Source organism: Pseudonaja textilis, chromosome 15 (assembly GCF_049901715.1).
Source record: "Pseudonaja textilis isolate UNSWEBS1 chromosome 15, rPseTex1.2, whole genome shotgun sequence".
NCBI lineage: Eukaryota > Metazoa > Chordata > Lepidosauria > Squamata > Elapidae > Pseudonaja > Pseudonaja textilis.
The window spans coordinates 11,963,837-11,979,895 of record NC_142004.1 but is presented as its reverse complement, the minus strand read 5'-3'; the positions used below and the strand labels follow the sequence as shown (position 1 = coordinate 11,979,895).

At 47.5% G+C, this 16,059-nt stretch overlaps 1 protein-coding gene across 1 annotated transcript; it reads left to right on the top strand.

The window, feature by feature from the left end:
* Nucleotides 1-3,615: 3,615 nt before the first annotated feature.
* Nucleotides 3,616-14,066, top strand: DRG1 (developmentally regulated GTP binding protein 1). The gene is made up of 9 exons (XM_026717029.2): nt 3,616-3,729; nt 7,148-7,271; nt 8,176-8,351; nt 10,995-11,064; nt 11,384-11,553; nt 12,017-12,147; nt 12,482-12,649; nt 13,167-13,289; nt 13,609-14,066. Exons 1-9 carry the CDS (start codon nt 3,688-3,690, stop codon nt 13,706-13,708), a joined length of 1,104 nt encoding a protein of 367 aa, XP_026572814.1. The 5' UTR covers nt 3,616-3,687; the 3' UTR covers nt 13,709-14,066.
* The last annotated feature ends 1,993 nt before the right edge of the window (nt 14,067-16,059 follow it).

The window sequence follows — 16,059 nt, the reverse complement described above, 5'->3', positions numbered from 1 at the left end:
CCGCGCCCTCCAGCAGCCCCGGGCCCGTCGGGGAGCGCGTGCCCGGCCGCCCGCGAGTCCGGCGGCGGCGACGGCCGCGAGGAGGAACAAAGGCCCGGCCGAGGCCGGCAGCGGAGCAGCGACCGCGGGCGGGGGAGGGGCGCCAGCAGGCCTCGCCGGGCGGCTTCTCCGCGGGCCCGGCGGCGGGGCGCGGGCGGCGGCGGCAGGCCCGGCCGGTGTCTCTTGCCGGCCGTCGACTCGGCGGGCGCGGCGCGGGGGGTCTCCCTCTCTGGGTGTGCGTGCGAGTGTGTGTGTGTGTGTGTGTGTGTGTGTGTGTTTGCAGCGGAGGAAAGATGGCAGCGGCTGCACTTCCTCTTGCACTTTCACCCCTGGGGAGGAAGGGAGGGGGCCGTCCCCCACCCCCGCCGCAAAAATAGGCCGGCCGCCGCTCCGGGGTCTCCGCTGGGCCGCCCCTCGCCGCCCCCGACCCCCGACCCCCCGCGTAAAGACCCCCCGCGATGCGCTCCCCCGCGCTGCCGCCGCCTCCCCTGCCGCCCGAGCGGGGCCCCCTCCTCGCTTCCTGCCCCCTCCTCCCTGCGCCTCCGCCAATGCGAGCGCGGCCCCGGGCGCCGCCGCCCCCGCCGTCCGGCCCCTCGGCCTGGCTCTCAGCGCCCCCTCCCCCAGCAGCCCCGCCCAGCCGCCTCGGCCCCCTCCCCCCAGCCGCGGGTCCTGCTGCTGGAGCGGGGCCGGGACTCCCCCGCCGGTCCTGGGCGAGGGAAGCGCCCCTCGGCGGTGGCGGCGGCTGCGCCCCGGCCTGTCGCTCGTCGTCCCGGAATCCCCTTGGCCGCCCGCCGCTTCTGCCGCCCCACGACCCCGAGCAGCCCCTTGGCTCTTGGGCGGCAGGAGACCCTCGGAGCGTCCGGGGAGCAGAAGCCGAGTGGGCTTAAAGGCGGCCTTTCTAAGGAGACTGAAGGAGAGCGCCCTCTCCTCTTGCCCCCCTCCCTCGCACCCCTTTCATTTTCCTGCCCCCAGACTGCCAGGTCGGCCCCCAGTTTTGCTCGCCTGATTCGGGGGCAGCGTCCTTCCTCCTTCCTCTTCCAGGGCATCTACTTAAAGCATCTGTTGCCATGGCACCAGCATCCACATCTCCCAACCTCTCTTGTGGAGGAGGCCGCCCCCAAAGTGGCCAGAGAGCACAAGAGGGCCCAGGCCTCCAGGAAGCCTGGCCTGCTCCCTACCCCATCCGGACCCCTTCCTCTGTTTGGCCTGCTAAGGGGCTGCCAGCCTGGGGGTCTCCTGCGGGGAAATCAGCCTTGGGGTGGATGTGGCCGGATCCCTGTGGCTCCCAAGGATTTTGGGGGGCCTTTTGTGAAGGTTACAACACAAGGCATGGGCAAAGTTAGAAAACCAAAATGGCACAGTCCCATTGATGTTCTCTCAGGAGGGGGGCTGATCTCCTTGCACCCCCAAGTCAGGGAGAGCCAGGGCCCCTTCAAGAGGCTGGTGATGCCCCCAGGGTTGCCATTTGGCATCAGCGATAGGCAGTCAGTGCAGCTCCCCCAACCCCAAGGAATGTTGCACCAGCAGAAAAACCGGCTGCCACATGCAAAGGGAGTGGAGTCTCCCAGAGGGCTAATGCCTTCGCAAGGGGGTCCCAGGAGCCCCCTTCCCAGGGAATGGCAGCAGGAAGAAGGCCCAAATAAGCAGAGGCCAGCACCTGCCTGCCCCTCATCTCTTGGGTGTCACAGGCCTTTTGACAGCACAACACGCCCAGGTTTCTCTGCCACTCTGTGTGCTTCTGGGCCGTAAATTGGTGGCTTATTAGGTCCAATAAATCAGATTAGTGGTACACAAATGTAATCTGGCCTTAAAGTTTTGCATCACTTTAAGGCAACAAGTAAACAAACCCATCACGGTTTATTAACCATGGTTTGTGGACTAGCCTGTGGCCCTTCTGGAGAAGGATTTGGCTGTGATTTCCTATTAAATGTTTTTGAATTTTAGTTGTATTTATTTTGCTTTATGATTTATTATATGCCATCTGGAATTGCTATGTCTGAGTTGGGTGCGCACATGGATTCTTGTAAGTAGATCCCAAGCGATGCTCCATCCATCTTAACAATATGTACAATACTAGCGGAGGTGTTTCTGGAAATGCATCAGAATAGAAGTTACAAGTCTTCCTCATTCCTAGTTGGATCGCTTGAATTAGAGGGTTGGATCTGGAAACCCAGGACTCCTGGATCATGAGTCAGGACATTTCCAGAGAACTGAACAGTCAAATGACATCCAAAATAGCTGGAAAACTTAAAAAAGAGGCTTTTCCCCCATCCCTCCCAGAATTGTAAGCTTCTTAATTAATTTCATTGTGTGCCTCTGAAATAAGTAGGATTTAAACTGAATATTATCATCCTACTTGTTTAAAATATGCTGCTTTATGTATACACAAGGTGCACTCACGAATAGCAATGAACATTTTCAAAACAACATCCTAAAGTCACTGGAATAAGCCAGCTGGCAGAAGCAACTTCCAGGTTTCCTTGAAAGCAAATTTCTGGGTTGCTCCAAGAGGAAGGAGGGGCCTTTTTGTTTCTGTGAGGAGGAGTGACGTTTTGCACCCCACTCGAGCACCATTGTCTTTTTATTAAATGAATGTGGAGATGGGACTTGGCTCTTGGTCCCCACAGCCTTTTGGTTTGAAGGGAAGGCTGGGCACCATGGTTACACTCCTCTTGAGTTTTGGAAAACCCTGCACTGCAGCCATCGCCACCAAGGCACTCCAGCAGATCCCTCTCTCCTGGAGGCCAACTGTCCAGCAACATGGGCCTTGGTGCTCTTGGCAGGTTGGAGTTGGATGTGGGAGCCAATGCTCCTATGCAAAAGGCGTTGCATCCCCAAAGGCACAGACTGAACCGATGAGCACGTTGGCACCAGATGCCCCCGTCGGGCACCCACCAGCTGGCACTACCTTGGCTTTTTCCCCCTCTCCCTTGCAGCACCGGGACGGGTTTGTAGCCCCGGGGTCAGCGGGGCCCTAAAGTGTCTGCACCCCCTCTGGAGGGGAAGCCAGCTCGGGGGCAGTTTTTTTGCTTCACACACGCGGAGCCGGGCCCGCTCGCCGGGCTGACCCGAGACACGCGGTTGGCAGAGGCGCTGCCAAGCAGAACCTGAATTCTGCCTCCCGGGAAGGCGCCCTCCGTCCCCGGGCTCAGTGGGGGCTGCAGCGGGGAGGCAGCGCAGCCCAGTGCGGGATCGGGGCTGTTCCCCACTTGGCGAGGGTCGTCCGTGCCCCAAACCTGCCCGGCGCCCCCCATGCTTCGGCCGGAGGGGAACCGCACTGCCAAGTCACGGGGTATGTGTGGGGGGGCGCCTGCCCCATTTTGCGCTTGGAAAAGGACACGGAGCAAGACGAAGCAGCGGAGCGACGCGGCTCTCGTCTCCAGGGGGCGCCCTCAAGTAGCGAAGGAGAAAGGCGCCGGTGGGGGGACGAGTTGCCGCTCTGTTGCCCACGCTCTATGGCACTTTCCCGCCCTCCGTCAGGGCAGGAGTGCGCATGCCCGGCGCGTCAATTCTCGTTCTTTTCTTTTGCTCCGCCTCCCCGCAGGGCTTTAGTCGGAAGTCGCGCGCGAGTGACCTGCGCCTGCGCGGCTGCAGCCTGAGGGGAGCCAGCTCTGAGGAGACGCCGCTGCCACCGCCGCCGCCGCCGCCATGGCTACGACGTTGGCCAAGATCGCCGAGATCGAGGCGGAGGTAACGGAGGAGCGGCGGGCTGTTTGCCTCTGGGCGGAGGGTTGTGTAGGGGGGGGAGCCGGGGCCTAGCGGTGGAGCCTTCCGCACGGTAGTAGTCTACCGGCCCTTCTCCGCAGCCCGGCCTCCGGACAACGGGAATCCCGCTGAAGATGTCGGTAAACGAGGCGGGCCGGAGGATGCGCTGCTGCCACCTTGACTTGGGGGAGCCGTTAAAAAAAAAAAAAAGGAGGAGGCCGAAGCGCCGGTGACGATGAGATGCTCGTCCTTCCTTTGAGGCAGCGAACTGCCTTCAAATCCCCTCAGCCGGCTGGCGTGCCCAGGGAAGGGCTGGAGAACCCGGGCCCTCCCGGCTTCCAGGCTGGCAGTAAGGGGAAATGGGGGCTTTCCTAGGCCCGGGGCCTCCTACCTTGGCCGCAAAGCTGGCTGGGGGATTCTGGGAGTTGAAGTCCGCCAGGCTTAAAAGTGGCCAAGGTTGGAGGCCCCTGGCAGCAGGAAACGGGGGCCCGCCCGGGGGGGCCTCGCCCAACTCTTGGGTGCCCCTCAGTCCCTGCGGGGAGGTTGGTTCTCGGGCTGCCTCCGAGCTTGGACGGGGCCTTGGCCGAAAGGGAGCCCCGGGCAGGCGGTGCAGACTTTTCCCCGGACCGCTTCTGTGCAACATGTCGCCCCTTGGCTCTTCGTGCTGATAACAAAACCCCTTTTCTGCCATTTTTTTTTTTTTCATTTTCAGTGTTCAAATCTTTATTGCAGGGTCCCCAAACTTGGCCACTTTAAGACTTGTTGGACTTCAACTCCCAAATTCCTCGGCCAGCTTTGCTGGAGAATTTGCTGGCTGGAGAATTCTGGGAGTTGAAGTCCAACAAGTCCCCCCCAATAATTTTTTATTATTTTCCACCAGTACTAATCTTAGTTACTTTTTCAATAACATTGACATCCACATATATTATTGCCTTATACTTTAACATCTATTCGTACCTATCTTAGTCTATATTATTTTTGTTTATCATTAATCATCAATACATATTGCCTTTATATTACAGTTATTATTATACATCTTTAACATATTGTCTTATTCTTTTAACATCTATTCATACCTATCCTTGATGCCTATATTACACTTATTGTTCTACATCTTTGATCCTTCTGTCTATCCTATTATATCTTGTGTATCACTTTCTTGAGAAGTCTTACTTAATCATCTTTTCTAATTCTTATCTCCTTTTAGCCACATGTACCATCTATGCCAAATTGAGTAGTATCCTGATTCTTCTTTCTCTTTTTAAGTGTGAGCATGTCTGTCTCAGCACAGTCTGCTATTTTTTGTATAATTAACTCTTCAGGTGGAATCCTCTACTCTTTCACATTTGCACATAAGCTATTCTAGCCACTGTCAATATGTGTGAAATTAAATATTTCATCTTTTTCGGATATTGTTCTTGAATAATCCCAAGTAAATAGATTTCCGGTTTGAATTCAATTTGGCATCCAATAATTACTTGGGTCCAATTCATAATTTTATTCCAATAGGTCCTGGCCTGAGAGCATAGCCACCATATGTGATAGTAGGTACCATCAACTCGTTGGCATTTCCAACATTTTGGACTGACATTCGGATATATCTTGGCTAATCTTGTTGGGGCTAAGTGCCACCGATAGAACATTTTATATAAAATTTCCTTGTATGTTGTAGCTGTTGTTAATTTATACTCCATAATTTTTCCTACTCGTCTAAATTTATATTATAACCGAAATTCTGCGCCCATGCTATCGTTGTATTTTTTACTCTTTCTTCTTCCATTCTAAAATCTAACAAGCATCTACAAGCTTTGGATATAAAATTTTGCTCTGGTCCAATTAATCTTATCCAATTGTTTTTGTCCCATATAAAACTCAAATTCTTCTGAATCTGTTTTGTATTTGTTTTGAACTTGGAGATATGGCCACCAATCAGTTGTAATTCCTTGTTCTTTTAATTCTTGATTTGATTTTAATCTCCCTTGGCCATCTAATAGATCCTTCTATTTTATCATTTTGCCTAAATCTAGTCTGTTGGGATGTATCATGGCCTCCGTGGTTGACAGTCAGCGCGGTATTCTTGACTGGTATTCTAGTCTGGCTGGTAAGAAACCACGCATCAAATTAAAATTGAGGCAAGACAGTAAAAGCAGAGGTGGTTTGGGGCTACCGGATTGGGAACTTTACTACCAAGCAGTGATATTGAATTGGATTAAGGATTGGGTTAAACTAAGTGATAAACGAATACTAACGATAGAAGGTCATGACCTCCATGAAGGTTGGCACACGTATTTATGGGAGAAAAAGGGCAAGACACAAGCTTATTTTAATAGACACCGAATAAGAGATTTGCTACTACAAACATGGAGAAGTCCAACAAGTCTTAACGTGACCAAGTTTGGGGAGCCCTGCTTTATTGTCAGAGTACAACATGTGTACATTGAGATTGGCTGAGCCTCCCTTCATGCCCCCCCACAGCACAATACAACTCACAGTGAAAGGCAGAAAATCCCTAACCCAGTGAATCCCACTAACAACACGGAGTCCAGTAGAATAGTATAGAATAGAATAGACTTGAACTGAACTGAATTGAATTGAATTCTTTATTGGCCAAGTGTGCTTGGACACACAAGGAATTTGCCTTGGTGCAAATGCTCTCAGTGTACATAAAAGAAAAGAGACATTCATCAAGAATCATGAGGTACAACGCTTAATAAAAGTCATAGCGTACAATAAGCAATCGAATCATACTAGGACCATGCGAACCTATTGCATGTTGCGCCCACCCGCAAGTCACTCGTACTATGTTGTGGTGAAGTTATTTTCCTTTCAGGAGTCTGACAGCCCAGGGGTAGAAGCTGTTCTTCAGCCTGTTTGTGCAGCTGCCTATGCTTCTGTATCTTCTTTCTGATGGTAGGAGAGTGAAGAAGGCCTGACCAGGGTGTGAGTCGTCCCTGAGGATTTTCCTCACTCTTCTAAGGCAACGAGCCCTAGCGAGGTCATCTAGTGGTAACAGGGAACAGCCCACGATGTTTTGTGCTGGACTTACCAGCCTCTGTAGTGCCTTTCTATCCACGGCTGTCAAGCCAGCGTACCACACCATCATGCAGTGAGTAAGGACGCTTTCTATTGTGGACTGGTAAAAGGAAGCCATCAGTCGTTGTTCCACTTTGTTTTTTCACAAGACCTTGAAGAAATGGAGTCTCTGTTGGGCCTTTCTGGCCACCTGGGTCATGTTGGTTTTCTAGGTGAGATCTTCGCTGAGGTAGACTCCCAGGAATTTAAAGGAGGAAACTCTCTCCACCCATGAGAAAGAGGTCTGTCTTTCTGAAAAGTTGGCCCTGCCATCTCTACCGTGAGCTCCAAGATTGCCTGCTGACCATGACTTTTCCCCCTACTATTCCAGATGGCTCGCACCCAAAAGAATAAAGCCACGGCCCACCACCTGGGGCTGTTGAAAGCCCGCCTGGCCAAGCTGCGTCGAGAGCTGATCACCCCAAAAGGAGGCGGAGGGAGCGGAACCGGAGAAGGTGTGTTTGCCCTTTCAGAAGGACGGAGCAGGAGTGGGGCATCCCTTGCTAGGGATGTGAATACACTTTCAGAACCCTTTTTGGTAACCAGGGCAGAATCCGCAAGGTGGCACCTGTGTGACCCCCAAGATCTAAAAGAAACAGAAAGCAAGCCCCAAGCACCTTTGTGAGGTGGGCTGATCCTGTTTCGAACAGTTCCAAATGTCAATCTTGCCCCTTCAGCCTGCTCTTTATCCTTTTTTGTTTTTACCAATAGAGACTGAACCAACATAGAATTAGTTGATCTTCTGTCTATTGGTCTAGGGCAGAGGTCTCCAAACTTGGCAACTTTAAGACTTGTGGACTTCAACTCGCAGAATTCTACAGCCAGCTATGCTGGGAGTTGAAGCCCATAAGTCTTAAAGTTACCAAGTTTCCCCTGTTATAGGGAATAACTGACTCTATGGAGCAGCCAGTTCTTTTCTTTTCAGTTGAATGTGTCAAAATGTCCATTTTGTCCACATGTAAGTACATTCAGATCTTCAGGTATGTCAGTGTTCACACAATTCTATTGTTAGCTGAAGTGTGAAATTATCGTCAGTCTTACGCTAGCATAAATTGTAGTAATACATGTAAACTGAGTTGAGTACGTTCCTGTTGCTTTATTTGAAAAACTTAAATGAAGGGTATAGAATTTAAATTTTTTGGTTATTACACATCTGTTCTTGCTTCAGGAGCTCAGGACCAAGCTGTCCTTTGGGGGTAGATTTGAGAAGGGGGGCCCCCAATTGCTGGATGAAGGGACAGCTGTGAGCCTTCCTCTTTCTCAAGACGATGCCAGGGTGGCACAGTTTATTTGCTTTGACTTTTCTGCTAGAGGCTTTGTGGGCCTATCAGTTACTCTGAATGAATGATCACTTGGTAGGTTTCGATGTGGCAAAGACTGGCGATGCCCGGATTGGTTTTGTGGGCTTCCCTTCGGTGGGGAAATCTACTCTGCTGAGCAATCTTGCTGGTGTTTACTCCGAAGTAGCTGCGTACGAGTTCACCACTCTAACCACAGTTCCAGGAGTGATCCGGTACAAAGGAGCCAAAATACAGGTGAGGCTTACATGCCTTTTATTTCACACAGAAGTGTATTTATCCTTAGTGAGCAAGTCCAGAGCAGAAGAGATGCATCTATCATAACTGTCTTAATAGCTTCCTCTGCTGATTGACAATTCCAGGAACTTGTTTTGTATGTAAGCCAGACAGCGGTGTATTGCAAAGTAGGCAATTTACAGCTCTCTGATTTTTCATAAACCTTAGTTGAGATTAAAAACAACGACAAAGCATGTTTGACAAATAGGTAGAAAAATGATTACAAAATCCCAAGACCTGTAGACCAAGCTGACTGTCCAGTATCAGCCAGAACTCTTCAGAAACGTATCTTACAAATGATTCCAACAGTATCTCTTGAGAAAATGAGAGCCTTTCCAACCTTGACCTAGTGGATTTTAAATTGAATTGTGTGAAGGAGAGAGAGGATCCTCCCCCAGAAATAGTGTGATCCCAGGAACTACAAGAGGTAGGCAGAATGCAGACGTTACCAGTAAGGACTGGAAGGAATGGATCCAGTCACATGGCCCATTGGTAGGGTCTGCATGCAGATTCGAAAACCATTTTGCATAAGGAATTTTCCACTGAGCTATGAATTAAAAGGGATATTCTAGGAGATAGAAGATGGGTGCAATTGCGTAGAAAGTTAAGGTTCAGGTGTGAAAGGAACTTAAGAAAAGGAAGGGAAATTAAGTAGTCAGTGTTCTACTAAGAGAAGACGGTAAAACAGGAACAGGGTGCATCAGTTTGTGTACCTTTTTAAATTTTCAACATTTCTCATAAATATGACCTAAAACATGATCCGTTGTCCACACAAGTCCCAAAACTAGATAATGAGAATTCAGTTAAATGAGTTAAAAATATTGTACTTGTTTGTTGATTTATTAGAAAAAATGATCCAAAGTTACATATTTGTACGTGGCAAAAATATGTGAACTTTTGCTTTCAGGAGCTCCTGTGCCCCCCTCTGGCAGCAATAACTGCCACCAAATGTTTGTGATCATGGTTGTCCAGTCAGTCCCATACAGCTTGGAGGGACTGTAGCCCCTTCCTCCTTACAGAACAGCTTCAGCTCAGGAATGCCGCTGGGCATTGCTCACCTTCAGGTCCTCCACAACCCTTCTATAAGGCTAAAGGTCGGCACTTTGACTTGGCCGTTTCAAAACCTCAACTTCTGCTTTAAACATTCTTTGGTCCTGTTAAAGTTTTCATTTAGAATTTCCTGCTACAACTTGGAATTCATTGTTCCATCAGTGATGGTAGGCCGTCCTGGTCCAAAGCAACAGAATAGGCCCAAAGTATGACACTGTTACCACCGTATTTCACAGAGGAGATGAAATTCTTAGGCCGGAATGCAGCGCTTGCCTTGCTTAATGTAATACTTTTCATTCAAGGCAGAACACTCGGTTTTAGTCTCGTCTGGTCACAGAAATTCTTCCAACAGCCTTTTGGGTGTTCACAAACTGTAGATGGAGCAGTGTTGTTTTTGGAGGGTAGAGATTTTGTACACATAATCTGCCTAACAGTGGACTGTCAGAGTCCAAAACTTTTGGAAATAGTTTTGTAATCTTTTCCAACCTGTCGAGTATCAACTGTTTTTGAAGATCCTCAGAAATCTCTTTTATTCAAGCCATGACATCCCTGTGTGGAGATCAGACTTTAATAATGAATATCCAGAATTCTCTATTCTTTAGACAAGGCAGGACTTTCCCCACTCACGCTTCATTATCATCCCATTGATTGAAACACCTGATGGAACTGAGGTCTGCATATGTTTGCCACACACCAGTATGTAGCTTTGGATCATTCTCCTCAATAAATCAATGAACAAATAGAATTCTTGGTCTCATTTCTTCAACTAGGTTCTCTATCTAATTTTAGGATATGGGGGGAGAACAGGTCGTGTTTATGCAAAAATATTGAAAAATCAAAAACGTCTGCAAACTTTTAAGAACCACTGTAAGTATTAAGAGGAAACAAAAGTTGTTGTTCCTCTGTTCTGCTGTGGTTGGAATATTCTGGCCACTTCTGAGACTGCATTTTATACAAGACATGAATAAACTGAAGGTTATCCAGAGGAAAGTAATCAAGATGAAAACCCAGGAAAGAAAAACTTAACAGGAATGGTTGAAAGTGTTACGTTGTTTTAATCACTGGATTTAAAGAATGGGTTTAATCGATATTTGTCCCTGGCTTTGTTTGTTCATGTACATCTGTCAGATATATATGTCAAGCTCATTTTAAACAGTTTCAGGCGCTTGGTCTTTTCATGGTATTCCAAAAATATTGAAGAACATCAATCCACCCAAGATAATTTGCTTTTGACCATAGTAGAACAGAACTACTTTGTATTTGCTCCCAGGTCATCTCCAAAGCAGATAAATAGCTAGGATTTCAACATACTCTTTCACATTATTGCAGTGAGATTGTTGAGTAGAATTTTGGAAGCCAGTCTTGAGTGGAGAATAATGCAATGGGTGATGAAATGATCAGCGGGAGGAGATGGCCAGAAATTCTGATGGTCAGCAAAACATGACTGAAGTACCACAGGGCAAAGGGAAACAGGTGAACAGCTGGTTAAGGTGTGCTGTCCTGTCTTCTCCACATCTCTCTTTTCTTATTTGCTTTTTTCCACAAACTCTGCAGCTTCTTGATTTACCAGGAATTATCGAGGGTGCCAAAGATGGGAAAGGCAGAGGTCGCCAGGTCATTGCAGGTGAGTGCTAGTGGTCCCAGGTCAAAAGGGGAAGTGAGGACTGGCTGGCGAAGTGAAGAGAAGAGTGCTTGGTGCTGCTCTTGCTTCTGGCCCCAAGAGTATTGCATCTGGGGAAAGCTTATTTTCATACAATGGAAGCGCGTGGCTTTTTCTTGACATACATTTGATTCAAAATACCTTAAGTTTATTACTCTGGTTTGAGCTGGATTATATGACCATGAAGTTTTTTTTTCCCTTTAGATTCCAACACTTTATGTTTGGAATTTTTAGAAGAGTATTTTTAGAATCTACCCCCTCATCTTTTTTCTTTTCTTTTCAGTTGCCCGAACCTGCAACCTTATCCTGATAGTTCTGGATGTTCTGAAACCTTTGGGACATAAGAAGATAATTGAGAGTGAGCTGGAGGGCTTTGGGATACGTTTGAACAGCAAACCTCCCAATATTGGCTTTAAGAAAAAGGACAAAGGAGGCATTAACCTCACAGCCACAGTAAGTAGTACCTCTACTTTCCTACCCTGCTGTGCATACGAAATCTGACCTGATAAATTTATACTGGAGGCCATTTGCTATATCTGAAGGAATGTCTGAAAGGGATCTCTGGCAATGGTGCCTGAGTCCCAGCAGGGGCTCCCTTTGAAGCGTAGCACAAGAGTTTGGTTGAGTGGTAACAGCAGTGAGATGGGAAGTGAAGTGAGCCCCGTTTTGGTCAGGACACCCTTTTAGGGCTCTGAGGAGGAGAGGAGACCTCCTTCCCCTCCAGGTTAGCATTCCTGCCCTCTGGGTGTGTTGTGGCCTGTCCTCATGCGTGAAGCTCCCTAGCAGCAGTTGCCAGTGGGCTTATTAAGCCCTTCCTGCCACGTGGCTAAGCCTGCACGTCCCTCTGCTTCACTCTTGATCCAGTCGCTGTTGTGGTCTGTAGGATTCTGTGTATCATCATATTTTGTTTGACCAGTGTCCGCAGAGTGAGCTGGATGTCGAAACTGTGAAGAGCATCTTGGCAGAATATAAAATCCACAATGCTGATATCACCCTGAGGAGCGATGTGACTGCAGACGACCTCATTGATGTGGTTGAAGGAAACAGGTAGTTTTCATGGACTGCTAAAGAAGGGTCTGGTTGCATGGCAGGGAACTAGGGGGATCTTACAACATGGCTGCTTTTTTGCTCTTTTGGTCTAAGCACAAAGCGTTGCTCAAGAAAGGGGTCTCTCTTGGCTTCCTGGCAGCTGATAGCTTAGGACTGTAGTAAGTAGGCTGGATGCAACTTTCAGGGCCGAGTCTCTTGCTCTACCAACTTGGTTACTGTAACTACCTAGAATTGGAAGTCTCCTAACTCTCAAGATAGGAGAGTTAGGATAGGAGCAAGATAGGAAAGATCTCTGTCCTTGCATTTTTTGTTCACATCTTCATCCTTGCAGAGTTTACATCCCATGCATTTATGTCTTGAACAAAATCGATCAAATCTCCATTGAGGAACTGGACATCATTTACAAAGTGCCCCACTGCGTTCCCATCTCTGCTCATCATCGGTGGAATTTTGATGACCTGCTGGAGAGAATCTGGGATTACCTTAAACTTGTGCGGATGTAAGTTTTGGTTTGTCAGAGCTCAAAATCATTCCGGTTCCTTTAAAAATGTTCCCTAGTGTTAATTTCCCTTCAACTCTGAAATCTCAACTGTCTTCTCTTGACCCTCAAAGTTCTTGGTAATTCTCTTGGGGTGGGGGCAGAATTTCAGCAGTTTTTCAGATATGCAGGATTGTAGTCAGAAAAAAAAAATGTTTGTGTTGGAATCATTGAATTCTGTTCTGTAAAAGAGCTGTGGTATTTTTAGAACACAGAATGGATGTTTCCATAAGATGGAGGACATGCTCCAGCATTTATTTATATACGATATAAATAAAGAGAAGACCATCTCAAATCTTTTTCACTGACATGTAGTTGTTTGCCAGGTGGGAATTATTCTGGTAGAGGGGCCTTCCGTCCTGCTCCATCTTTGGGTTAACCTCTTTATTTGTAATAACTGTAAAGAGTAATCTTGATTAGAAAGGGGGCTTGTCTGAAAGCATAAATGCTTGATAAAGTAATGTTTCATTCGTTGCAGTTACACTAAACCCAAAGGGCAGCTCCCAGATTATACTTCTCCAGTGGTCCTGCCTGATTCTCGGACCACCGTGGAGGATTTCTGCATGAAGATTCATAAAAACCTCATTAAAGATTTCAAATAGTAAGTATGGTCTGCAAACAACCGATTCATTTCCTTTAGGACTATAGTAGAGGTGGGGGCTATAGTCCTGTCTGGGGGGTGGTATTTAGTGTCTGGAGAGGAGGGGGCAGCTGCTGCCCAGAGACCCTTGGACCAACTGTGATGCAGGAGAAGGTATTGAAAACCAAGTCATCCATCCAAATGCTTTACTTAAGTCACAATAAATCAAGATTATCTACCACATTCCCCTAATGTATGAAGGAAGTTATATGATTAAAAAATAAGATTAATGCAATAACAGATCTATGCCATTAACTCTGCTAACACTTTTTTCTTCCAGTGCTCTTGTGTGGGGCTCGTCTGTCAAGCACAACCCTCAGAAAGTGGGAAAAGATCACACTTTGGAGGATGAAGATGTCATTCAGATAGTCAAGAAATAAAATAAAAATCCCTCTGGTCCATCAATTACGATTCCTTTCCAAAAAGACTAACTATGGAACTTCCTGGTCTGGCAAATGGTTGAGTGGATGCGAACACAACTGTGAAAGTTTGTGGACTGATTAAAATCTTTTTCCTGAGGTGGGCGGGAGAGCATTGTGAACACACGTGGCTTTGCACTACTGTTTAATTGCGTCCACATTTTTACTCTGGGAAGAGTTCAGTCAGTGGAGTTTTTTATGCTGCCGACATAAATTAGGATGCAAATGTAAAACTCTCCCTTGTCATCATTTGTGGATTTGTATACGAAAGGGATGGTCCTGTCCTTGTTGCTGATGTAAATAAAATCTACAGGCAAAAGCTCAGAGAGGATGTTCTCGTCAAAAGGGCTTAGGTGATGCTTGGAAATAGGCAGGCTTGACGTTTAATTCTTTGAGCATGTTAAGATTCTGCAAAATTGCAGTTGACATCAAGAAAACCAGTTTCACTAAAAGGGGGATATGAAATAAATTGCTGAAAGGAAAATCAGTGTCAAATATTTCTGGATTACAAAGAATTACTACAACGGATCAGAAGAAGTTTCACCAGGTCTAGCAGTTCACCAACATTGGCTTTCTTACACCTTTTAGCCAAATGCGAAGGAAAACCCCATGAACTTAACAGAAATAGACCAAGAGGATTTAAAAAGGACTTGTTGATGTTCCTATTAGCAACTGTAAGAATTTGGTCAGAATCAGAGCAGGAAATAGTGAAAGATCACTTGCCCTCATTTGTCTCTCTGCCATTCTGGAAAATTAGTGAGTTGCCTTAGCATTACCTTGCTTGGTATTTTCAAGAACTTCCAGCCGTTGAGGGAAGCAGTGATGACAAATGAAGTTAAGTCTTGGTGAGAAGTTGAAATGAAACCCAGAAAATAAATGATCAGTCCTGATCCAAATATTCAGTTCTCAGAAAAAAGATGCCCGAGAAATATACTTAGAGACCTAAACATCTTAAGATTGTTAGATCTGTTTTAAAATTATAGGTTAAACCCTTTTTTGTAATCTTTTGAGTAGAATTGCAAAGAACTTTTTAAGGCATTTAAAAAAGAAAGTTTGAGCTAGTTTCATGAGGGAGGCTGCTTCTTAAAATGGGGACCATAACTGAAAAGCAGCCTCTGGACCTCCACTTGCCATTCCACCCTGAACCTCATAAAGTTGGAAATCACAAGCAGTTTCTTTCAAGAAGCATATTATGGGTAGGCAAACCCAGCTGGAGAAGCCTGACTTTCCAAGCAATCCGGCGTTGGATTGTACAGATTTTTACACTGATTTGACCTTGGAAATTTCACAAAACTCAGGAAAGCCATTTTCAGTGCTGTAGGATCTCTCCTGCTGCACTCTGCACTAATGAGCCCGTGTCAGTGGCAGCCCTACATGGAACCCCTCACGCTGGATAGCATTGCAATTCCACGTAGCCCGAGTCCAGGAGGACCCTCGAGAGTCAGCCATAAAGCTGGTTGGGAACTGTTTAAATGCCAGCATTTGGTTTGTCTCATCCCATCCAAGCCAACGGCTTCCACTTGCCTTGGCAGCATCTCCAAAGTGGGCTGGAGTAATGATACTCAGTGTATTGACAGGGGTTGTGAATAACAACTCCCAGCCGCCTTATGCAAGCATTAAGCAGCTAGTGGGAAGAATCCCGAACCGCATAGAACTCCACAAGGGAGGGAGTGACCAACAGGTCCCTCTCCTTCCCTGCACCCAATGGGGATCAGATGCTAAGGAGCAAGGATTGCTTGCAATCCCAAACCCGCATAGGTGGTCCAAATGCTATCCTAGTGGCAAGTATCAAGGACTGGGAAGAGGCACAGTAGGACCAGGAGGTGCGTTGCATCCGCCACCCTCCAATGGCTGTTGACCAAATGGATGTTTCCATCCCATCTCTGGGTCCAGGTAATCCACTTTTTCCTTAGCTGCCATTCAACTGCCCTCCTTCCCGCCTCTTGAAAGACAACGCAACAGTCATCAAGTAAGGGCGGCTCCAGGGAGAGCTGCTTAAGGAAGGGTCGCCTTCAAGGCTTTAGGCATCAGCCCATCTCAGGAGGACGGGGTGGGTATGGTGGGAGGGAAGAAATGGGTTAATTACGTGCATTGGTCAGATTGATGGAATAATTTGTGTGTGTGCTTGCTGGTTACTTAAACTCTTCCAATACAATCCCCACAGCTGCAGCTTCCCGGGAAAGGGAAAAGGTCAGCCCCACTTATGTAGACCTACCCAAGAAACCAACTCCATAGGAAGGCTACAGCTACTTAACGTCCCCTCTTCCAACACTAATATTCATGGGAGGTGTCTGCCTGAGCCACTTTCGCAT

Excerpts from the sequence above, each read along its gene's own strand:
- DRG1 (XM_026717029.2), top strand. The coding sequence starts at position 3,688 with ATGGCTACGACGTTGGCCAAGATCGCCGAGATCGAGGCGGAG. Across the intron at positions 7,272-8,175 it reads AGGGAGCGGAACCGGAGAAG|GTTTCGATGTGGCAAAGACT; the intron begins GTGTGTTTGCCC and ends ATCACTTGGTAG. Across the intron at positions 12,148-12,481 it reads GATGTGGTTGAAGGAAACAG|AGTTTACATCCCATGCATTT; the intron begins GTAGTTTTCATG and ends TCATCCTTGCAG.